Source organism: Gopherus evgoodei, chromosome 22, assembly GCF_007399415.2.
Source record: "Gopherus evgoodei ecotype Sinaloan lineage chromosome 22, rGopEvg1_v1.p, whole genome shotgun sequence".
Classification (NCBI taxonomy): domain Eukaryota; kingdom Metazoa; phylum Chordata; order Testudines; family Testudinidae; genus Gopherus; species Gopherus evgoodei.
Window position 1 is genome coordinate 13,533,103 of NC_044343.1, and position 24,678 is coordinate 13,557,780.

At 47.0% G+C, this 24,678-nt stretch overlaps 2 protein-coding genes across 9 annotated transcripts in view; both read right to left on the reverse strand.

Annotated features, from left to right (window-relative positions):
- The window catches only part of LOC115638607 (megakaryocyte-associated tyrosine-protein kinase-like), a 45,144-nt gene extending 35,776 nt beyond the window's left edge, over positions 1-9,368 (reverse strand). Inside the window, exons 1-2 of one of the 2 annotated variants that reach the window (XM_030540416.1) lie at positions 9,104-9,368; positions 1,378-1,464 (exon numbers count right to left, since the gene is read on the reverse strand). In XM_030540416.1, coding sequence (XP_030396276.1) covers positions 1,378-1,464; positions 9,104-9,146 — 130 coding nt within the window. In that variant the 5' untranslated portion in view covers positions 9,147-9,368. Of the gene's footprint in view, positions 1-1,377; positions 1,465-9,010; positions 9,017-9,103 lie in introns of those variants that run through there. The other variant, XM_030540419.1, reaches the window with a different exon arrangement.
- A 614-nt stretch (positions 9,369-9,982) lies between these two features.
- The window catches only part of ZFR2 (zinc finger RNA binding protein 2), an 85,748-nt gene continuing 71,052 nt past the window's right edge, over positions 9,983-24,678 (reverse strand). For 2 of the 7 annotated variants that reach the window (XM_030540218.1, XM_030540216.1), the window contains 4 exons: positions 18,256-18,351; positions 16,157-16,268; positions 15,442-15,539; positions 9,983-10,232 (listed from right to left, as the gene is read on the reverse strand). In XM_030540218.1, coding sequence (XP_030396078.1) covers positions 10,017-10,232; positions 15,442-15,539; positions 16,157-16,268; positions 18,256-18,351 — 522 coding nt within the window. In that variant the 3' untranslated portion in view covers positions 9,983-10,016. The other 5 variants (XM_030540217.1, XM_030540219.1, XM_030540221.1 and 2 more) reach the window with 5 other exon arrangements.

Sequence of the window (24,678 nt, forward strand, 5' to 3'; positions counted from 1 at the left end):
GACCCGGCTATTGATCCCACTATCCCTTCCCCCTCTTCTGTTCAGATGTTTTCCTGGAGGAGGTATGCGGAGAGTTGAATGCTGAATGTTGCTCTGCTGAACCGGAGGCAGCAGGCAGAGAAGCTGAACAGCAGCTCTTGCTCCAGAATTTAGAAAGTGCTGAAGCGTTGCACACGGGGAGCTGACAATGCTGGCTGGATTGGCTCTTAGATACCAAAGGAGAGGAGCTCTGGCTTAGGGCTTGGTCCTGCACCGGCAGGGGGTAGAGTAGCTGGCCTTACAGGTCCTCTCCATTCCCTGCTCCTAAGGCTCCATGACATAGGTACTAAGGATGCCCAGCAGCAGCTGTTTCCGCTGTATCAGAGCCTCTTGTGGAGCACACGTTTGCAGCTGACCACCGTGCTGGAGAAAGTTGGCTGCTGATCAGCTCTGGGAATCCAAAGTACCGAAAAACAAATTGGAGGGCAACTTTCGCCACCCAACCAAGCCAATGCATCTTGTGAGCCGGGCTCAATGCAGCCACTGCTAGGCTGAGAGAAGGGTTCACTGCCAAACGGTGGCAGTTTTGATGATGCAGATGCCTGGTCTATCAAGCTCATTCCCAGAAGTCAATGCCCAGCTTATTGGGAGGGTTAAAGTTGGTCATTTTGTTCCCCTGCCATTCCCGAGCAGGGGAAAAGGCCTGACAGTAAGTGTGGTTCTTTGAGATGTTTTGTTCAACCGGGACTCATACATCCCAGAAGTGGAATCCGCATGGACAAATATTTGAAGGAACCATCCAGATTATAACCCTCTTCAGATGCTCACAGTCACGCCCAGTCTGACCTGAGGTAATGGGGATTCCTTCACCAGTCCCTGAACTGTTCCAACCCATTTTAGCTGGTTCTGATTGCCGTAGCCTGTGGAACTGAGAGTCTCTGGTAGGCTCCATGAGATATTGAAACATACTCTAGGTTTCACTTCTTGGGCCAAGCCTCACGATCCCACCCTCCCTTTCCACCATCACAAGTGCATTGGGAAATGGCCCTGCATTCCGAAAAGTCAGGCTGGTTTGTACTGCCCTAAGCATCAGTGCAAAGAGCAGCCCCTTCTGCAGAGCTAAAGGAACCCAGAGTCGCATGCACAGCAGCAGAAGAGCTGGCACCTGGGTTGACAGGTTGCAGGAACTGGCTGTGTTGCACACATGCCTCTGACACACACCCCTCCCCCCCTCACTTACACCTACCCAGCCACACTGGTACTTCGCTATTTATCCCACTGGGTGCAGCACCTTGAGCGTTACATGCACTTTTGTCTTCATGTCTGTCCTCCTGGAGGCGAGAAGCGAAACAGGTTACCCAGCCACAGCTATTGCTTCAGCCAGACCTTTGTACTTACCTCCCTGCAGCACCCATGCAAAGCCCTTGGCGTCCAAGTCGTTGCAGGTTTGCTTGCAGCCAAGCCCAGACGTGAGTCCCAAGATTCCTGGAGAATAAATTCCCAGTTCAAATGGCGGAGTGGAGCTCTACCTCCCGCGCAACAGCATTCACCGAAAGATTCACTCCGAGAAACTCGCCTCAACTTTATTTCCTGATTTCTCTTCTGGTCTGGGCTGCAGAGGCAGTGCCCTGGAGGTCCTAGTGCCTGCTGCCTATGAACCACAGAGGAGTCATTCCTGGATGACGCTTTACCCTGAAGTGACCTTTGCCCCCTTGCAGCCCAAGTCCACATCCCCACCACGGAGAGGAACATGGACAGCTAGCTGATTGGAAACCACACAGGCGCTTATGAAACACAAAGCAAACTAACGATCAACTGATAGAAGCAGAGAGTCTGTTATTGCTCCCCCACTACCTTACTGGTAGTGGTGCCCACACAGACTGCCCAGCCAGCGTGCTCAGCAGGTGACAAAGTGAGAATTAGTGAGTGGCAGAGAAGATTTTCAATGTTTTGGAAGGGAAGTGTGGTTAGACCACGGGATTCTTGAGTTCTAGCCCCAGCCCCAGCGCTGGGTGACCCATTCTGGCCCCAGCGCTGGGTGACCCATTTTGATCCCAGCCCCAGTGCTGGGTGACCCGTTCTAGCCCCAGCCCTGGGTGACCTGTTCTGGCCCCAGCCCCAGCTCTGGGTGACCCGTTCTGGCCCCAGCCCCAGCGCTGGGTGACCCGTTCTAGCCCCAGCCCCAGCGTTGGGTGACCTGTTCTAGCCCCAGCCCCAGTGCTGGGTGACCCATTCTAGCGCCAGCCCTGGGTGACCTGTTCTGGCCCCAGCCCCAGCTCTGGGTGACCCGTTCTGGCCCCAGCCCCAGCTCTGGGTGACCCGTTCTGGCCCCAGCCCCAGCGCTGGGTGACCCGTTCTAGCCCCAGCCCCAGCGTTGGGTGACCTGTTCTAGCCCCAGCCCCAGTGCTGGGTGACCCATTCTAGTGCCAGCCCTGGGTGACCCGTTCTAGCCCCAGCTCTGGGTGCAGGGCTGGCTCTAGGTTTTTTGCCACCTCAAGCAAAAAAATTTTGGCTGTCCCCCACCCCAGCCCTGGGCTCCCCCCCACACCCGCACCTCCTGCCGCCCCAGCCCTGGGTCACTGGTAACTCGCTCCCAGGGCGGGTCATTCAGCAGGAGCTTTGGATGTGCACAGAACACAGACAGGATTGGTTCCCATATGATTCCAGAGCTGCAGTAAAGTGGAACAGTTTCCAGCTTGTGTGATTGGAGGATATCTGGATGCATATTATAAGACTGTCCTCCATAAATGAGGAAAAGTTGAGGTGCCTTTATTATTCTTTTGTTCCACTCTTTCTTTCTACGGGGAATTTGCCAGTGCAATATCACTGTCTTCCTTTTAAACAAAAAAGGCAATGGCTGTTGAAACTAGCAATTCCAGTCCTAATAACCACTGGGAAGCATTTCTTGCTCAATTTTATCCTACTTTTTCTATAGCAAGTTACAGTGGATCAGTATATTTGATTTGGGAGAAATGAAGTAACAGCTGCCCAAACTGAGCTTGAGTAACTCCTGAATTTTGAGGTGTTCAAATCTGGAAGGCAGGTGCTGGATTCCCTTTCTGAATATTAGCTACATCTAGAAAGGAAAAGTCAATTTCTGCTTCCATGGCTCAGAAGTGGAAATCCTCCTGTGTGCCTGGTACTGTATCTAAAGCTGCCCAGCTCCTGTAGAGCCTCCCTTCCCTTCCTTTTCATGTTAAATTCTAGTGGGATCCACGTTCCGCCCTTGCTAGGCTTCAGCTAGAGAGGGGCACTGTCCATTTAGACCAGCCAATTCCTTCTTTGGGGGCTGCAAGGTGAGGTCACACCAGTATCCCTAACCCAGTCTGGGGGTGTCTTCTGAAGGGGATATCAGGGCCAAAGCCTTCTACTTCTTGGGCACACTCGTTCCCCATGCGCAGGGCCACCCTGCTCTAGCAGTGAGCTCTCATTCACAGCAAGCTGCAGCATGAGCGTTGAGTACCATACTCCCTCCCCCCCATCTTGTGGGTAGTAGCCAAGGGAATGCTGGGAAATGTAGTTCTTTCCCTGCTCCAGGGCTGGCTCTATAGGCACGGAGCTAACTAAGGAACTACAGCTCCCAGGCTGAATCCCTGCCAGCTGCTGCCCCTGAAAATGGGCTGCCCCAAGCAGCTGCTTGCTTTGCTGGTGCCTAGAGCTGCCCCTGGCTGGGTGACCATTTCCATTCTTTGTACCTCAATCTCACCATCTGTAAATGGGGTGAAAATAGTGACCCACCTCTTAGGCACAGCACCAGGCACAATTAATGATTGCAAAGTGCAGACAGACCCTTAGCCGAAGACAGCTGTAAATGGGCAATGTATTATCCATCTCCCTACACCACTTGCAGCCTCCTTTGGGCCAGGTCCCAAACTATCTTCCCACTTCTATTGTCACTGGAATGTCGATGCTCCTGTTTCAATACCTTGGAGCAGATCCTGTATATTGTCAGAGCTCCACTGAAGTCACCAGAGCCCTACCAGTTCACACCAGCTGAGCAGTTCGCCCCTGCTGCTTCCCTATCATAGAGCAGCACAGAAAGCATCCCGCAGAAAGAAAGACCCTTGCACGGGTTGCAATGAAATGCATCAACTGAATATTCCCCACTCTGGCTCAAGACATGCTGCTGTGAAAATGACTGGAAATAGGGCAGGTTTTTAGCAGCCTTTTCATTACAAGAAAGTTGCAGTGAAGAAAAGAGGTAAGGAAGCAGTTTCCCAGATCTCAGGAGAAGCAAAGCACTACAATTGATAGGACAATGCCACATCAGTCTAAACCATCGTATTTAGGGCTTAGACACCACCATGCCAATGCTCTTCAAATCCCCCCCAGTCCCCAGCCCTGTTAATCACAAAGCTGATTCATTGCATGGGAACTTTAATGACTTTATTACGTATCTATGGTTGCAATAGCATCAAGAAATTGCAATTAAGCTCAGGGCTCCACTGCACTGGGCATTGTATTAAGGCAGCAAGAGACAAAAGGTGGGGGAGAAAGGCAAAGCTATTATCCTCCTTTTACGGGGGGGAAACTGAGGCAGAGAAAGACTAAGTAACTTGCCCAATGCTGCCCAGAAAGTCAGTAGAGGAGCTGGGATTGGAACCCAGAGCTCTGGTCCAGCATCTTAAGCACTAGCCATTGCTAGGTGAACAGCTGCTTCAAAGTCTGTGCAGGAGGGGATTTACAAGAAAGGTGGGCAAGGGCATAGAGAAGAGAACCAGAGCATTCCCCAGTGCATGTTTTGTGGGTGGGAGTCTTTAAAAATTCTTCAAGCGTCACAGAATGGAGAAAGCTGCAAACATTGACATGCCCAAGCCAGTCGGTACATGCAGTTATGGCCCAAAGGAGCCAACGAACAGGACACATCAGGGAAAGGGTTGTGCAGCCCTAGTCTGTGGCCTTACCTATCTCCCACTACAGCCAGTGGAAAGCCTCCCATTGACTTCAATGAGATTTTGGCTCCTAAGTGACTAAATTCCTTTTGTAAATGAAATTTAATCTCCTCAATCAGTTAGGTGAGCACCACAATGCCTAACTATCTTTAAAAAGCTGGGCCTAAGGATTTATTTGTACACAAAAATGAGTCTGGAGTAAGGTAGGCTGTGAATTTAAAGTGGGTTAGCTATGCCTGATTAACTCCGTATGTGGTCACACTTATTCTGGAATAAGAATCCCTTATTCCAAATTAGCTTAATCCACGTTCAAAGGTGATAAACAACTTAAACAGACACTAAAGGTAGATACCTATAGAGTCAACACGAGGCCCCAAGAAGTGGATGCCTGTAATTAAGAAAGACTGCAATGCACTGATGGTGTGGGTCAGTGGTAGAAGTGAGAACAGTTGGGCCATGTCTACACTACAAAGTTAAATTGACTTTCATCCACCGCTGTAATTAAAACTTGTGTCAGCAGAGCGACCACAGTAGGTGCTCTTGTATCAACAGAGAGACCAGTGAACTATGGGTAGCAATCACAACATGCAACTCATGACCATCCGGCACTGGGTGTTCTGGGAAGGGTTTGCAAAGCCTATGGGCAGGCTGAGCATCCCATGATGCAGTTTTCTCTGTCCCATCATTCTGTGGGCTTCCTAGTACATTTTGTGCTGCTTTTCAACAGAGCCTGTAAACTGTGCGCCCGCCCTCTCTATCAGCAAGCATGGCTCTGCCTGCTCCCCAGTCTTGTGATGAGCGTTGTGAACACAATATGCAGTATTTCATGAGTTGGGAATCTGATGACGACACGGTGGTGTCCGCCCTGCTGTGTGCCATGGACAGAAACAATTCAAGGTTGATTTTGGCATGCACAGAGCAGCTGCACACAGTGGACCATTGGTCCTGGGTGCGAGAAACTAGCACCGAGTGGTGGGATCACATCGTTATGCAGGTCTGGGATGACAAGCAGTGACTGCAGAACTTTTGGATGTGCAAAGCCACCTTCCTGGAACTGTGTGTGGAGCTCGCCGCAGCCCTCTGGTGCAAGGACACTAAAATGAGAGTTGCCCTCACTGTGGAGAAGCAAGTGGTGATCACTGCGTAGAAGTGGGCAACACTAGCCTGCTACTGATCAGCCACGAATCCATTTGGAGTGGGGATGTCCACCGTGAGGGTTGCAGTTATGCAAGTGTACAGGGCCATGAATCGCCTGCTACTAGGAGGGCCTGTGACTCCAGGCAAGGGGCGTGAAATAGTGGATGGTTTTGTGGCAATGGGATTCCCTAACTGTAGCAGGGCGATAGATGGCGCACACATGTCCCCATTTTGCCCCCCGACAACCTTGTGAAGGGGCACATCAGCAGAAAGGGCTACTTCCCCATGGCATTGCAAGCACTGGTGGATCACTGGGGTCATTTCATGGACATCAACACAAGCTGGTCAGGTGCAGGACACTTTCAGCTTGAGGAACCCTGGCCTGTACAGAAAGCTGCAAACGGTGACTTTCTTTCCAGACCAGAAAATTTCCACAGGGCTATAGAAATGCCAGTAGTGATCCTGGGAGACCCAGCCTATCCCTTGCTCCCTTGGCTCATTAAGTCAGACACTGGCAACCTTGAACGCAGTAAGGACTCTTCAATAACAGGCTCAGCAGGTGCAGAATGACTATCAAACCTGCCTTTGGCTGCGTAAAGGGGCGCTTGTGCTGCCTCTTTGGCAGATTAGACCTGTGAGGAAAATATTCCCATGGTCATAGCAGCCGCTGAGCTCTGTATAATATTTGTGAAGCTAAGGGGGAGACATTTCCGCAGGGGTGGAGCACTGAGGTGGATTGACTGGCTGCTGCTTTTGAGCAGCCAGACACCAGGGCTGTTAGAGATGCTCAGCAGGAGCTATTCAAATGAAGGAAGCTTTAAAGAAGAATTTTGACAATGAGCCACAGTAACGTGTGTTTCTGTAATGTACTGAGCCAGGCATTGTTTTCTTGCACTGTAGTGTGTGTGTGGGGGGGGCAAGATGGGAAAAAGGGGGGATTCAGTAGGCTACAGTTCTGAATACTGGCACCATTTCCACAGGCGGGGGTGATAACCGCTGATCTCTCACGCCTGGGGTAACTGAGGATGCGAAGGTGCAGCCTGGGTCCTGACACTGCGAGCCTGTGTGCTGCTCTGGTGCCTGCAGACGTAATTGCTGATTGGGGCAGTAAGGTTTCTTACCCCAGGGCAGCCCTCCCAAGAAACCTTGGACAGAGGATTGCTGATTACCTCCAGGGAAGTTTTCTAGAGACCTCTGTGGAGGATTCCTGAGATATCCCAGTGTGCATAAACTAACTTTTTCCGCAGGGGCCCCTCTCGATGCAGAGAGGAATGAGCAGCAGATATAAACTGTTGAGAGATTGAAAAAATACTCTCTTCTACCCCAATTAAAAAGCAGAACATTGCCAGGTCTCCCTGCAATACTGAAGCACAAGTACTTACTGGAGCTTCCCTCTCCTACCTCAGACATGTCAGAACTGGAGTGTTGGGACTGGCTAGACCCCTTGGGAGTTTAAAAAACAAAAAACAGCCTGATTTGTGTCACACCACCAGATGTTGCTGTCCCCCATCTTCCTCTAGCTCCACTTTCTCATGCACTACGCTGTCCTTCAGGTTCACGCCCCTGGCCACTGTCTCCAGTTCCCCCAAGTATCCACAGGGCATGTGGCAGTGGAGGTGGGGCTGCAGCCGCGGAAGGCATGCAGCTCCTTGTAGAAACTACATACGTTCAGCGCTGCACCAGAGCAACTATTGGCCACTCTTGCCTTCTAGGACACCTGCCTCAGTGCCTTGATTTTTGCCCAGCACTGCTGCATGTCCCTATTGTATCCCTTCTCCTCCATACCACAATCCATTTGCCCATAGGTTTCAAAGTTCCTGCAGCTAGAGTGGAGCTGTGACTGCACAGCCTCCTCTCCCCCCCGATGCAGCAGATCCACGACCTCCAGCGTACTCTAGGGAGGGGCGTTTGCTGTGGGGAACCAGCATGGTCAGCTCGGCAGGTTCTGTGTGAGCTCTCCATGCCGAGCAAACTGGAAGAACAATTTCAAAAATGGCCAGGGCTTTAAAAGGGAAGGGGCACATGCCTATGTACCTGGCTGCAGAGCAGCAGAGTTCAAACCACTGATCAGAGCAGTCACAATGGGCATTGTGGGACACCTCCTGGAGACCACTTAGGACAACATAAGCAATGCCGTGTTTACACTGACACTGCATTACTCTAACTATGCCTCTCGTTGAAGTGGTTTTCATATGTCGGTGTGGCAGGAGACAAACTGGCGGGAGGAGCACTGCAGTGTGTACACCTCTACTGGTAGGTCGATGTAAGCTGCCTTACGTCGACTTAACTCGTAGTGCAGACAAGCCCTTAGAGCAGAAGAGGAGATTGGCAGCAGCAGAGCATTCACGAATGATAAGGAATTCTCAGTGGGACCATGGAAGGAGACCTACAATGGGAAGCAAAGACTCAGAGCCCTTCAAGGAACTGTGGAAGGAAAATGGGATGATGGCTGGAGTGCAACAGGACATGCCCAAAGGATGTCTCAGCTTGATTTTATTGTTATATGCCCATAATGTTTCTGTACCAAGGAGATACTCTCGTTCCAAAATGGTGACTTGTCTCAGCCATCTGACTCTTGATTAACATCAGCCAAGTCCACACAGACCCTCTGCCCACCCACCTTCCACTGTACTCAAAACATCAGAACTTGTCTCCTGAAACCAGACAGGAATCCAAGCCCACAACTTGACAACAGTCCTACAGACTTTAAATGTGGGGCACTTCCTCAGGAAACTTCAAGTCTGTGTGTTCTCGATTAGCAATGGGGCCAGGTTAGTTAGGCAGGTGACAACTATTTTCTCGATCCCCGCTAGAGAAGCAGATTCATTTTGTTTCACAAGCTGTAATAATTTCTCTTTTGCAACTAACTAGACCCAAACGTTGGACAAAGAAATCAAATTGAGGGACACAAAGAAGAAAAAAAAAGCACAGGAAGCTTAAAATAAGGTATCTAAACTCGGGGTGGAGGTGGGGGGTTGTTTTTTAAACTAAAAATGTCCTACCATTGTTGCCACCAATTCAGCTTCAGTGATATTTGTAGCTACACAAACATTAGCATGGATAAGTCTCCAGGCAGCAGCTGATGTTTTACGTACCACACAACTTCAACTCCTCAGTCAGAGCAGATCTGAGAGACATGGGGCTTAAAATGCTGGTATGCACCACGGCATTGGTGCTATGCTAGTGTTCTCACACACATTGGCACTGGAGGTGTGAAACATCAAAATGTCCTTCTGTTGCGATGAAGAGAAATAAGTCTGATGTAGATGTCTTACATTTTTTCAGACGAATTTATACTCCAATGAGAAAGTGAGGTTTGCATGGGATGGAAGAAACCTCCCCATACTCGAGTGACAACAGAGAGATGTTTGGAAGGCTGCCAGCCAGTTTATCATCTTCAGGAGCAGTTTGCTTGGCAGCTGCTTGCTTTAGATACGTATGTGGCTTCACATCACCCCTCAGAGCCAAAAGCGCTGTCACAAGGCTGTGCTGGAACTGGCAATAAAGCTTTTCAGGTTGAGCTGCTAGCTCCGTACTTGTAGCCATCTGAGCTCACTCCATCAAACTGTGACGGGATCGCTGCTGTTATGCTTTTTTGTGCTTTATGGCTCTGGCAATTTGATTTTCAAGTTTGGGATCGCTCTATCCACACTCATGGCTTTTACCTCCTATGCTCTTTTATTATTATTTCAAACTGGATGATAAACGGTCGTGTCCTCTTTTAGGGGCTGATCCAGGCAAGGTGCTATGCACCTGTTGCAATGTGCAGCACACCCTCAACCCCCACTGCTGGCCCTAGGAACAGAAACTTACCACATGATGGAAGACAATGTACTGCAGATTCAGGGTTTTGCTGTCAAGTTACAGAGATTCTGTAGTACAAATGAGTGAGTGCACATTAGTTGCTACCAGTACCGCAAATCTGAGGCACGCAGTACAGCTTTGATTAAACAATGCATTTATTTAGCAACCGGCACAAAAAGTTCTTATCTGTCCTTTTAAATATATTTATTTGTAAAAGATCAAAAAGAAAACCCAGAAAAGGACGTATCGCAATACCCAAACAATGTTTGCTGTTAACAAAAAGGTTATGTGCAGCATCCATTTACAGAACAGCATTAAATTCTTATTTGAAATGTTGGAGGATTTCAAGCTTTTATTTTTCCATTTTCCAAGACAGAGGTGCAGGGGAGAATCTTCAGAACACAGGATCATCATCATCATCTATGGAAAGAACAGCAGCCAATTTATGGGAAACAAGGAATAACTTAAAAACAAAACCCACATTATTATACATCAATCACTCTGGAATATTCTGTTACCTGGCACAACTCTCAAGATCGTACATAGAAGGCAAAGAACAGAAGTTCATTTAATGCAATCGAAACAATCACCTAATGTGGGTTTCATCAGTGCCAGTGAGATGGGACATCTAGACAAACACCACACCATATTTGAGAGCACACAAACTCTTTAAAGGGCCAGTGTAATCTTTCTCCGTAAACTGAGAAGGCCTTGAATCAGAATATAGGTTAAAAATGGATATATAAGCTCTAAATGAGAAAGGGCTAGTTTCTCAGGATGCACTAGTTTTGGGGTGTGGTACTGTCTCAGAGGATGCGTCAGACTGGCTGACTATCTTGTATCACATTGATCTGCTCTCAGTGCTTAGAATTTGAAGCTCTTCTCCAGCTTCTCCCTACACTCTTATCTTAAACCAGCATATAAACATGAACTAATTTGCAAAATCATTTCCTCACTAACACCACGCCCTGAGCTAGGAGGTTCCTAAAGGAAACCTTCAGCTTCCATAGCATACGCCAATCAGCCAGCAAAACAACACTGATGGGTCACAACTGCCTAAAGAGGAGAATGCAATGTAACCCAAAGAGCCCCAACCAGGCCACAGAAGGTCTATGCACAGAGAGAAACTTTTCTGTGTTCGCTACTGTTCCCTGAACTGCCTTACAAGCGCAACAGAGCATTCCTGCAGCACCTTGGCATGGAATGCAATCATTCTAGTCCTCATGAGACTTTCAGCTCACCACGCTGCCTTGGGTGTGATTTCGTGGTGCTCAGGACCTGAGCCCAGAATTGCTGTCCTAAGGAAATCATCAGCTGCAGCCAATCCATCTATTTTCACAAATATAAACCTAAACCTTTGTTCACAGTTCCAACTGAGCCCTTTTCTTGGGGAGAGATTCACTTCAGTCTGAGACACAGATACAAAAGGGTTTTGGTTTTCTCCCCAGGGGTTCAAGTTAAAAATCAACTTAATGTATTTTAACGGGAAGCTCATCTGAGTTGTATTTAATGGTGAATAGAACAAGTATTTTTCATTAAAAAGATAATCAGAGAGTTTGCTGTTGAGATTAAAAATGCTGAATAATGTTAGAGAGCCCAAACCAAAGTATAAACGGAGTTATAAAAACAAGGTTTAAATGAGAATCTGGGTGTGAAGTTGGAGTGCTGAGAGCTTGGGATAATCACCATCCATCCAATCAGCTACTTGACTTGTGATCACTTGCTAATCCAGAGATCCCCAAATTGTGGGGCGGGCCGGAACGCTCCGGGAGGCTACGGCGGGGCCTGGGCCAGCCTCCATAGGGAGACAGCGCCACCCAGCTCCACCCCACACCCAGCTGCTGGCCCACACCGCTCTGGCCCCGACCCAGGGCCAAGACTGCGGACAAGAGCGGAACTGCACGTGGCTGTGGGGGCTCAGCTGCAGGCTGCAGCCCCCCACCATGGCCTGAGCTGTGTCTCCACCCCTGCCCTCAGCCATGGCTCTGTTCCCAGCCCCGCTCCTTGCCCAGATGTGGTCCCTTTACCCCTGTCCATCCCACCCCCACACTGGGAGCCGTGGAAGGTTGATGGGTAAGGGGGGCGCGACCCTGAAAAGTTTGGGGACCACTGTGCTAGTGGGATTCACTGGTTAAACACTAGACGTTACATAGAAAATGGAAGCATAACTCCTTTATTTTTTTTTTTTTTCATTTTTCTCCTTTTTTCCAGGTAGCACTACAAAGACATTCAAATATTAAAGCCACGTTACAGGCCGTCCTTTAAACACACTTAAAATAACCAAATTAACCGTGTCAAGTGACCCTAGAACACAACATTGTCAAAATAAAAGTTCTTTTAAAAAAAATAAAGCCACTGGGCAACCAATCGAGAAACCCTCCACATAGAAACAGGTTGATCCAATCACTACTGGCTGCCCAGCGCTAGGCTATCAGCTTTCCCAGAGGGCCTGCTGGCTGTACACCAAGTGCTGAGACCAAGCCCTTCACCCCCGTTTCTGTCAGTGCAGCTAGGACACCTTTCCTTTGCTCAGCAGATTTTATGGAATGGTAGCCCAAACAAGCAGAGCTATCAAAGCCTGATTTTTTCTATTTCCGAGAGGTGCTGCTGAGAAATGCCTGGCTTTAAAAATAGACTAGATGTTAAACTGTGCAGATTTTAAAAAAATAAATTAAAAAAAAGCAGTTTTTCCCTGTGTGAGTCCTGGCCACCTCTCTTTAGAAGGCACTCATTGGTATGCAGAGAATCTCTGTGGTTAGTGATTATACTGCCATGTAACAGGTATTAGAAAGTTAGCACTCTGGCCCTATTCTTAGCACCACCACTTCAGACTGTTTAGAGTAGCACTTACCCCTACTCATAGTGTCACCTCTACTGGAACATATTTTTTGCTTTCCCGGAAGAGAAAAACTATGCAAAATTGCAAACCACAATACCAAACAGCAGAAACCGTTCCAGTTTTTTCCCCTCTCTTGTTTTAGACAGCATGTTTTACAGGGGTGTTTTTAAGTACAATGTGCTGTGTCTAATGGAGAACTATAAGTCCAAGGGAATTAAACATTTCAGACTCTGTCATTTCTACTGCCAACTGTCATTTCTAAGTTGGCTGGTTTGCCAAAAATGGCTCTGAGCAAGCAGCTTATGTACCTCTTTACAATGCAGCACCCACTTCACTGCCCCAAAGTGGGAGCGCACAAAGTGCAAGATCCCCTTCAAAAAAAAAAAAAAGAAATCAAATCAAACTTGTCAATTTCAGACAGACACTCCAGATCCAGCTAGAAACTGCCTCCAATTTCAGGCTGGACATCTAAAGTGAAAAAGGATACAACTTTTTAAAGATACAAACCCAATAAACTTGTGTTTTCCTTTACACGTCATGGGACATATTTAAAGCTTAAGAGAAATACCAGAGCTTAAAAAAAGTGCCTGCCTCAATCTACCTATTTTGCTGTGGGGAGGGTTTCTTTCAGAGTGGGGAGGAGCAGGGGGGGCGCACAGGAAGGGAACGTAATAGAGGGAGAGGGACTGTTGCCATAATCAACTTTACTCTTACGGAATGATGCAATTTCTGTAATGATTTAAGCACAATTTAAAACAAATCTACAGTACGTTATTTCAATGGGAAAAACACTAAAATTGCCAAATGTCATAGACTAAACAGCAACTCATATTTATATATAAAAAATTAAAGTCATGTGAACATTATCTCAGCAAATGCTACAACAGTGGTTAGGCATCGTCTTCCTCTTTTTTGTCCTTCTTCCCGTCGCCCTCAGCTGTCTCACTGGTGTCTCGTCTCCTTTTTCTGTTACGGGCATTAAGTCTATTTTTAGGAGGAGGCAAAGGGTCCATTCCAAGTACTTTGTGTATCTGCCTGAAAGCTAGCATCCTTAAAGCATGCTAGAGGAGGAAGCAGAAGAAACATTAAGGATGGTACCATTGTCAGGACAGTAGTAGGCATGACACAGCTGATACTACACAGCCTACAGTATCTTCTGCGTACAGCAGCCTTTATAGTCACACACTGCAGGCTGGAGTTTAAAAGTTAATGACAACGTGTTCTAAATATCAAATACAGATACAAAAAGATAAAGGACCTTATTGTAAAGCTGCTGAGAGCTCATAACTTCAATTAAAATCAGCGAAAGCTGAGCTAGTCAGTTCCTCTGAAAAATCAGGTCTAAAAATGTTTGTCCTGAACCAAAACCTGCTGAAGTCAATGCAAATCTTTACAATAGTTTCTAGCTCTTAAAAAGACTGTTTCCAAAGCCCAATGAAGCGCTAGAAACTACTGTAAATTTGTTTAGTACAAGAAACAGTGTACAAATAGCAGCAGTCTTCTCACATCCCACACTGCTCCATCCTGGAATGATCTCCTGCCTGATATACTGACAGAAGTGATTCTAACTCCCCCAATCCTTTAGTCCTAGACATCTCTTTTAGGTACTCATTATTCACTGGGGTCTAAGTAGAAAATGCTATACAGAGTCCACACAGGAATATTTAATCTAAAGTCTTGAGTTTAATACAAGCCAGAAAGGTGAAAGGTCAATATTTAACTGGTAAGCCTACCAGGGTTCTGCACACAGGCAATACTTAGCTCAGAAACAGGACAGTGTGAATTTCTAAATCAAATATCTGACTTCAGCCTACTGCTCTGGAGACGTCAGGCAAGATTACATACACTAAAAGCATTTTTAATGGATTTCTACCATGCACTGGCTGGCTTGCAGTAAGATTTTTTTTTTATTTTAAAATTGCGTAACATTGCCTGCCAACATCCTAAGAATCTTTGACTGATGATAATATTATTGCTTACGTAGCTAGAAGGAGCAGATTTTAGATACTGCGATCAGAAAATGCAGCACACAGCTTGCTTCTCCACATAAAATCTGATTAAACTGGCAGTTTTTGATTCCAGTGGATATAAAGAAGAACTATCACATTATTTATTAAGAAAATTAATAGTATTATAAAGAAATACGGTTGTGAACATTTTTTAAAGTATTAACTTACGAACACATGGACTTATTTGATTTTTTTTTTTTACTTCACCTGTTACCTTTACACTAACCACTAAAGATGGCTAACAAGATTAGAGAAAAATAATATTTTTTTCATTGCATTTACTTTTTGACAATTCTGTGTTTTCTAGTCCATTTCACTGGTTTTCCCTATAGTCAGTTTTCCCTTGTTTTTATGTATTTACCCCTTAATCCCTGCAAGCCGCCCAGGAGAGAAAACTGTTTTGAAAATACGACTAAAAATGGGTAGAGAGACCTGGGGGCAAATGCAATACTGAAACTGACTTAACTCTCTTTAAAGGCAACTTCACTCTTCAATGTGAGGTATTCTTCACATTGATGTATTTCTTTATTTTCAAAGAAGTGTGTAAATTAGGTGCAGCTTTCAGGGTCACAGAGTTGTTAACATGGCTTTTGAGGTCACAAACATACAAATCGCAAACCAGAGGTTGTCCCTTCCATGGGTGCTGTAGCTGTTTCCAAAACCTTAAGTGGAAAGGATAGCGTAACCTCAAAATACCGGTGTATACCAGATGCTTCACTTTACAGAATGCTTCTATTGAAGTTTCCTTCTCAATGCTATTAAAAATAACTGTCTTATCTACCTGTGCACTGGCTGTAATATCCTCTCGTTCCTGACTGGTCATAGTCTCTAGAGCATCCATTGCATCTTTCTCACAGGGATCTTGTAGCCCAGGTCCATCTGAATGCAAGGGGAAGAAGGAACCACAACTCTAAAACTCACTATGATCAGGGTTTAAGAAAAAGATGATAAAAAAAAATCACATTTTCCTAACATACAGTGTTAAGTTGCAGTATCACTGATATTGCTTTTCACTAGTTACACTGTTTGGTTACTTTTCTGCACTTCACTCAAGGAAGAAGGAAACCTCACTAGTCAGTTTCATTTCTGCATTCTCAGGGAGTGGCATAGAATGCTGAAGTACTTGGGCTTTATATTTTTTAAATATTGCTTTAAAGTTTTAATGAGAGCAATATTAATGCACATGCAAGTGTTGGGCCTAAACTATCTGAATCTCTTTAAGCACTTCAAAATAAAAAATAATCAACACCTTCCCTTCAATCAAAAAGGCACATACAACACATCTGCCACTTTCTGAAAGCAGAGCTACCAACACCATTGAGTCCCTGAATCAATGCTGCGGACAGAGTTTATTCCAACAGTCATACTTTAACATCTGTTCAGTGGGAAACAATCACAAAATTTAGCGTGTACTCCGGGATGACAATACAGATGGCCCAATACACTGTTTCAAAGATTTTGTGGCGCAACATTACAGATATTAGTTTAGAACTGACCCATCAAGAGTGTTCCTGTGGCTACACATTCAAGAACTCGGCGCATGGCATCTCCAGGACTTAGCGGACTTGTTGCACTACTTAAAGCCTTTTCTACAAGAAGTTCCATTGCCTGCAGGAAGGACAAAATCAGGGTTGACTTTTTAAATGAGGAAATTAAGCTAAAATACAGTTTCTTAAAAATATAAGCAATGATGTGTCCTCCACAAAAGGCTGGCAGCCTCTGCAGACAGCAAATAATGCCTTTTTTAGGGCTGTGTCTTGCTTTTTAGTTCTTTGAAACTAGACTCAAGATACTGCTAAAGCAACCTTGTAAAACCATCATGAATATCTAACGTCCTGCAAAAAACCCTTCTTCTCTACTTGTGGTATGACAATAAATGAAAACATTTTACTTGCTTGTCAACAAAAATTACTTGGCTGAGAGAATGGACAAACAGAACTTTGCCAGGCTGAGCTCAAGAGAATTCACAGCTCAGTTCAGAGCTGGCTACTAAAATTCTCTTTAGCAAGTCACATGATAGAATTCTGCACCGAGAGGATTTACAGAAGTCTGGTCACTTTCTTAGGAAAATTAGGACTGACCAAAGGATTTTGACCACTGTATGCTACATGGGAACATTCAGACCGGCTCCTCTATAGTTTTTTTGGGCATTTATTAGTTGACAATAGCCCTATTTATTGGCACTTTTCTAAAAATGTTCAAATCTATTATCACTTGTTTATTAAATTATTTTGTAGACCTACAGGCGTCTGCCAGTGAAACCCATCACCTTTTACCCAGTTTTCCTATTATGTTTATATGATTCTAATACTACAATACTAGAAAGTTTTGTCCAATCATCAATAGTATTATAGTTGAACTGGAAGTTCCCAGTCAAGATCCCATTGTACTAGACATTGTATACACACAGTAAGAGAGTTCTAGGCCCATGGTACTTACAATCTTCCAGCTGCGGTAAGAGCTGGAAGAGAAGGGATAGCACGGTGAAGAAGGCAAATGTGCTTCCCTTTCAAGAACTGCACATGTGCAGAAAGAGGAGGGGGTAGAAAGTGGGGACTATTGTTTAAGTACCAGTGGGGTCTCTCTCCAAAGGTTAGGTTCATTTCTTCAGCCAAATATAATGAAAGCAAGTCCCTCAACTGCTCCTAAACCAGCAGCACAAAGGCAACAAAGGCAGATGAACAAGATCAACACCAGGGTTCAGTTACAATGGAGGGATAAAACGTGTTCCTAGTATTTACTGAGGCAATCCATGAGTTAGACTAATGCAGTAGCTAGTATGGCAGACAGTTTTCTAAGAACTGTATGGTTTACAATAAATACAATCCAGCTAGCTTCCCCGGTTGTTTAAGACTCTCTGAAGTAGACAAACTACTCTTTACAGAGTATTTATATGCTTAATATGAATAGGACTCCTGGAAGCCTTGCAAGAGAAGAGAGTTCCAGGTATGTATGGAGCATGTAACCCACTGTATGGACACAACATGTGTGTCCATATAGCATAGTCAATTTAGAGCTCAGCTGTGTTAGGAGTTTGTATGTTAAACACATCTGACTCTGAATACAGTGTCTACAGTCATGCTGATGTGGCTGTTCACAGTCTGAGGAAAGGGACCTGCTCTCTCAGAGCTCCAGCTATCATACTGCTTATGTGGCCTGCAGACACGGGCTGTGGCACCATACTTGTTATAGCCAAGTATGAAGCTGAAAATCTGAGATGACTGCAGATATGCACTAATTATTTTTAAACGGTCCCATTCTCCACCCCCACAAGAGGAACTGGAATAACTACATCAATTTGCTTTGGTGAAGAGGCTATGGAGGATGGATTCCCTATTGCTGAGCAGCAGTCTTCTTATTACTTCTTGTTATAGAAAAGGAAGGGTAAACGTAGACCATACTCTGGGACCTATTGAGGTCAGTAAGCTTTGTCACTGACATCAAAGATTCAGCCCTATGTATCCAATGTACTTGCGTGGTTAGCTTATCTTTTACTTCATTTCAATGCCCCCAGAAATCATCACTGTTGCTAAAAGTGTCTTACATGATAGCAATCAAAGGAAGGGTGTCACAGAAAATGCTTCTGTCTTCTTACCCAATCTGGAAGTGCCCCCCATGTTGGTACACGCTGGCAAAGATCTCGCAGAACCCTGATGATAATCACACATGACTGCAGACCGTTAGCTCTAGCCTTTATGGAAATAAAGGAGACTGTTTGCTAACAGAAAATATCTAAGACAATAAAAACCTAAGTCATACAAGCAACAAAACAAAAAACTCATTAAAAGTATCTTAGAGTCTGAAGAAAATATTCTCCTTATCTGAACATTAAACCATTTGACTTCACATGGAGCAGTGTCCACTATGTACTACTCCATGTAAAAAATGCAACGGGGTACTGGCATTCTAAAAAAATGCTGAGGTAGAACACAAAACCAAAAGGGATAAAGAAACTAACCTATCTAGTTAAAAGAAGGCTACACCAGTTGTGTTCAACATTTTGAGCACTCTCAGGGTAAGCAACATTATTTGTGGATTCAGTGCTAGTAAAAGGCATTAGATTGGCAGCTCTGAATACTCAAATCCTCTACTTCTCCACAAAGCAGGTAAAGAAAGATCAGAACAGGGCAGGCTTCACTTCTCCGTTAGCCTATGGATTGCAAGTGTCCTGGAGAGACCAACGGGGATGTTGTCTCTAAGGATCTATTCAGCTCTTGGTTTTCTGTTGGAGTTGCTGCACAGTGCTAATTATGGTGGTGGATTTTATACGTATTTCTTAAACAACTAGAGAGACAAGGTGGGATAATATCTTTTATTGGACCAACTTCCACCGATGAGAGAGACAAGCCTGCAAACTGACACAGAGCTCTTCTTCAGATCTGGGAAAAGTACACAAGTGTCACAGCTAAATACAAGGTCCCTTTTGCATAAGGAATTAATATGCTAAACAGATTGTTTAGCACACAGAATTAATATGTTGTAAGAAACCACTCAAGATTAATTGGGAATTAACACCTCTGCAATCAAAGAACAAAAGGAAGGTCAGTGGGTCTTAAACAATCATCAGTTGTACTTCAAAGTTTACGGTTTAAAAGGGCATTTCTAAGCCAGGTGGTGAAGGAGACATATAAAAAGATCCTCTCAGATCCATTTACTGACAGAAGTTGACATATGCAGCCTTCTTTAGCCTGCCAGAGTAAAGATAAAATATATTGCTTCAGCAGGATTAATTTTCACCAAAACCCAACAAAACACATTTAGAAATATTCCTATTTTAGGTTACTGTGCTGTGGAGAGGATGAGTTGGAATGTGTACACAAGAATTTGGGGATCAAATTATACAGAAGATGCTGCCAATAGCATCAGTTACACTTTGAATAAACATGGTCAGCTCAGCAGCAGAAAACTGTGCCTCCTTCCCCCTCCCGCCCCCTCCTTCTACCAGATTAGCAAATCAATGGGAAAAGGACAGTTACCTGTTCCATAACTGGCATTCTTCGAGATGTGTTGCTCAGGTGTATTCCACAGTAGGTGTGCGTGCTCACCACGTGCACCGGTGCCGGAAGTTTTTCCCCTTAGCAGTACCCATACGGAGGGAGCACCACTGCGACTCCTGGAGTGGCGCCTCTATATTGCACTATAAGAGGAGCTGCACACTCCCCCCACCCTCGGTTCCCTCCTGCCAGATAACTCTGACAGAGGGAAAGAAGGGCGGGATGTGGAAAACACCGGAGCAACACATCTCGAAGAACACCAGTTACGGAACAGATAACTGTCCTTTCTTCAAGTGACTGCTCATGTGTATTCCACAGTAGGTGACTCCAAGCTATATCTGATGGAGATGATTGCATAATGCGAAGAAAAGGTGTGGACAGAGGACCACGTGGCAGCTCTACATGTGTCCTGGATAAGGACATGAGCTCCACAGGCGGCCGACGAGGCCTGAGCTCTCATAGAATGCGCCTTAACAATAGGCGGCAGGGGAACCCCTGCCAGGTCGTACCACGTGTGTATGCATGACATGATCCAGCAGGAAAGGTGCTAGGTTGAATTTGGTTGCCCTCTCATATGTTTGGCCAACACAACGAACAGCTGCGAGGATTTCCGGAACGGCGTGATATGGTTCAAGTAAAAAGCCAGTGCCCTATGCACATCTAGAGTGTGTAGGCGGCGTTCCTCGTTGGAGGAATGGGGCTTAGGACAGATGTCCTGATTCATATGGAAGGTGGAGACCACCTTGGGGAGAAAACCAGGGTGTGGGTGAAGCTGGACCTTATCTTTGTGGAACACTGTATATGGGGGTTCCGAGGTCAAAGCCCTAAGCTCTGAGACACGACAAGCTGATGTGATAGCAACAAGGAATGCTACCTTCCATGACAGGTGGGACCAGGAACACGTGGCCAAGGGTTCAAAGGGAGGACCTGTGAAGCGGGATACTACTAGGTTTAGATCCCATTGTGGAGAGAGGGGGCCTGGCATATGGAAATGAACGATCCAGGTCCTTTAAAAAGTGGGAGGTCATATGGCGGGAAAAGACCGAGTGGCCCTGTACCAGGGGGTGGAAGGCCAATATGGCCGCCAAATCCACCTTGACGGAGGTAGGCGCTAGCCCTTGTGTCGTAAGGGACAAGAGGTAATGGAGAATGAGTTGGAGCGAAGCAGACAATGGGGAGGTTCCCCACTCCTCCACCCACCTAGAGAACCTGGACCATTTGGCTAAGTACGTCTGTCGTGTGGACGGCTTTCTGCTTTCCAACAGAACTCATTTGACGTTCTCCGAACATCTCTCCTCCTCATCATCTAACCATGGAGCAACCACGCTGTCAGGTGAAGCGCGGCCAGGTTGAGGTGGTGGAGGCATCCCACATTCCTGGGAGAGGAGATCTGGATGATGTGGCAGCCTCCGCGGGGGAGCTGCTAGGAGTTGTAGGAGGTCCCGTACCAGTGTCGACAGGCCCAATCCGGGGCAATGAGGATGACCCGCGTCATGTCTGCTTTTACTTTTTGCGGGACTTTGCCTATTAGGGGGAAAGGTGGGAAGGCATAGAAAAGTTGGCCCGACCACTGAAGGAGAGAAGCATCCGAGATCTCTCGCTTCCCCTGGAGCAGAACTGGGAGCAGCGTTGGTTCTGGTTGGTTGCAAAAAGGTCGACCGGGAGAACTCCCCACTCCCAGAAGAGTGGTAGGATGACCTCCCAGTGGAGTGACCACTCGTACTGGTGGGAAAAAAAACCCTGCTGAGGTGATCAGCTAGCACATTGCGGACGCTGGGTAGGTGGAAGGCTTGCAGGGAGATATCGTGGGCTATACAGAACTCTCACAGGCTTAGGGCTCCCAGGCATAGGGCTGAGGAGCACGTTCCTCCCTGTCTGTTGATGTAATACATCGCAGCCATATTGTCCGTGAGGACTCTGACCACCTTCCCGCGTAAGTGCCCACTGAAAGCTACGCCCCCCCAACCGTATTGCCCTGAGCTCCCTGACGTTTATGTGAAGGGATAATTCCGAGGCCGACCACCTACCTTGTGTTTGAATGCTCCCTATATGGGCCCCCTAGCCCAGGTCCGAGGCATCTGACACCAGGTCTAGTGAGGGGGAAACTTCTCAGAAGAGGACCCCTTGCAGCATGTTGTGCGAGGAGGGACCACCATTGAAGAGCAGCAACTACCTGAGAGAGTATCATGACAACCTTGTCCAGCCCGTTCCCGGCCTGGGAATACTGGGAGGCCAGCCAGAGTTGGAGGGGCCTCATTCTGAGAATGGTGTGGCGAACCATGTAGGTGCACACCGCCATGTGCCCGACAGTCTGAAGGCACACCCTCGCCGTCAACATGGGGAAGGAAGTGACTGAGGCAATAGGACCTTTGAGGGTCTCGAACCTGTCTAGGGGGAGAGAGGCTGTGGACTCTAACAAGTCCAGTAGCGCCCCTATGAACTCTATGCGTTGAACCAGAACTAACGTAGACTTGGTTTCATTTACCACTAGGCCAAGATCTGCGCAGGTGGACAGGAGAAGTCCCACCTGGGCCTGTACTTGAGACTGGGAGGCACCCTTGAGAAGCCAATCGTCCAGGTATGGGAAGATCTACATCCCTCTCCTCTGGAGGTAGGCTACAACCACCGCCATGCATTTGGTAAAAACCCTGAGAGTCGTGGAAAGGCCAAACGGGAGGACTGTGAACTGGTAATGGTCTCCCCACTACCAGGAATCGCCTGTGTTGCTCGAATATATGGATAAGGAAATATGCGTCCTGGAGGTCTAGGGCCGCAAACCAATCCCTCGGGATCCAGACAGGGAATGATAGAGGCCAGGGATACCATCCAGAACCTCTAGTGGACCATAAAACTGTTGAGATCTCATAGGTCTAGGATGGATCTGAGCCCCCCTTCCGCCTTCAGGATCAGGAAATACCAGGAGTAGAAACTCTTGCCCTGGAATTCTACCAATACCCTTTCCACTGCCCACTGGTGGAGGAGGTGTGCCACCTCCTGGTCTAGGAGGCGAGCATGCTCCGGGTCCTCGAGGCTCACCCAGGGCGGACGGTGGTGGGAAGGGGGGTGAGGTGAACTGCAACATGTGGCTCTTGGAGATAGTGTTGAGGACCCACTGGTCTGACGTTATATGGGACCCACTCCACACGGAAGACAGATAAACGGTTGCAGAACGCAAACTTTATTAACTGGGGGGTTCCCTGGCAACAGCCCAGTGACCCCCAGCAAAGAGTCAAAACCGCCTCTTTCCCTGCCTTTTGCCCTTCGAGGGGCCTGGCTGTAAGGCCAAGTGGGACTGACGTTGGGACCTACACCTCTGTTCCCTCGGTCTCATGGGCGGGGGCTCGTATCTGTTTCTAGCAGGGGGAGCTGAAGCCTGTGTCCTGGGCTTGTCATAAACTATCAGGGTTGGAAGGGACCTCAGGAGGTCATCTAGTCCAACTCCCTGCTCAAAAGTAGGACCAATTCCCAACTAAATCATCCCAGCCAGGGCTTTGTCAAGCCTGACCTTAAAAACCTCTACCACCTCCCTAGGTAACCCATTCCAGTGCTTCACCACTCTCTGAGTGAAAAAGTTTTTCCTAATATCCAACCTAAACCTTCCCTACTGCAACTTGAGACCATTACTCCTTGTTCTGTCATCAGGTACCACTGAGAACAGTCTAGATCCATCCTCTTTAGAACCCCCTTTCAGGTAGTTGAAAGCAGCTATCAAATCCCCCCTCATTCTTCACTTCTGCAGACTAAACAATCCTAGTTCCCTCAGCCTCTCCTCAGAAGTCATGTGCTCCAGCCCCCTAATCATTTTTATTGCCCTCCGCTGGACTCTTTCCAATTTGCCCACATCTTTCTTGTAGTGTGGGGCCCAAAACAGGACACAGTACTCCACATGAGGCCTCACCAAGGTCAAATAGAGGGGAATGATTACATCCCTCGATCTGCTGGCAATGCCCCTACTTATACAGCCCAAAATGCCGTTAGCCTTCTTGACAACAAGAGCACACTGTTGACTCATATCCAGCTTCTCGTCCACCGTAAGCCCTAGGTCCTTTTCTGCAGAACTGCTTCCTAGCCATTCGATCCCTAGTCTGTAACAGTGAATGGGATTCTTCCGTCCTAAGTGCAGGACTCTGCACTTGTCCTTGTTGAACCTCATCAGGTTTCTTTTGGCCCAATCCTCTAATTTGTCCAGGTCCCTCTGTATCCTATCCCTACCCTCCAGCGTATCTACCACTCCTCCAAGTTTCGTGTCATCTGCAAACTTACTGAGAGTGCAGTCCACGCCATCCTCCAGATCATTAATGAAGATATTGAACCTTGTCCTTCGCCGGAGGGATGTACAGGCCCAAGGTTTGCAGGGTGGTGCGGGAGTCTTTCACCCATGCAGGCGGACATCAGTTTGGTCCGCGAACAACGCTTTCCCGTCGAAGGGAAGGTCCTGCATCAAGGACTGGGACACTGCAGACAGTCCGGACAGGAGAAGCCACGATGCCCTGCACATGGATATGGCGGAGGCCATCGAGCAGGCTGCCATGTCAGCCGCGTCCGAAGCTGCCGCCGCTCCTTCCTCTACCAGAGCCCTGAACTCCTTTTTGTCCCACTCCAGGAGGAGAGGTTCAAACTTGGTAGGGACCCCCATAGGTTGAAGTCATACCGGCTCAGTAAGGCTTGATGGTTGGCCACCCTGAGCTGGAAATTCGCTGAATAAACCTTCCTGCCAAACATATCCGGTCTCCTGGCATTCTTGTCTTTGGGGGTGGATGCGGGTTGACTGTGACGTTCCCAGTGGTTCACTGATTCCACCACCAGGGAGTTAGGTGCCGGGTAGGAATACAGGTACTCATGGTACTTAGCCGGCACGAAGTATTTTCTCTCCGCTTTCTTGGAGATGTGGGCCAAGGAAGCTGGGATTTGCCACAGGGTAGTTGAGATATTGGCTATCCCCTGGTGGAGAGGCAGAGCCACCCAGCCAGGTGCCGAGGACGAGAGCACATTAAAAAGAGAGTCAGACAGCTCCTCCAACTCCT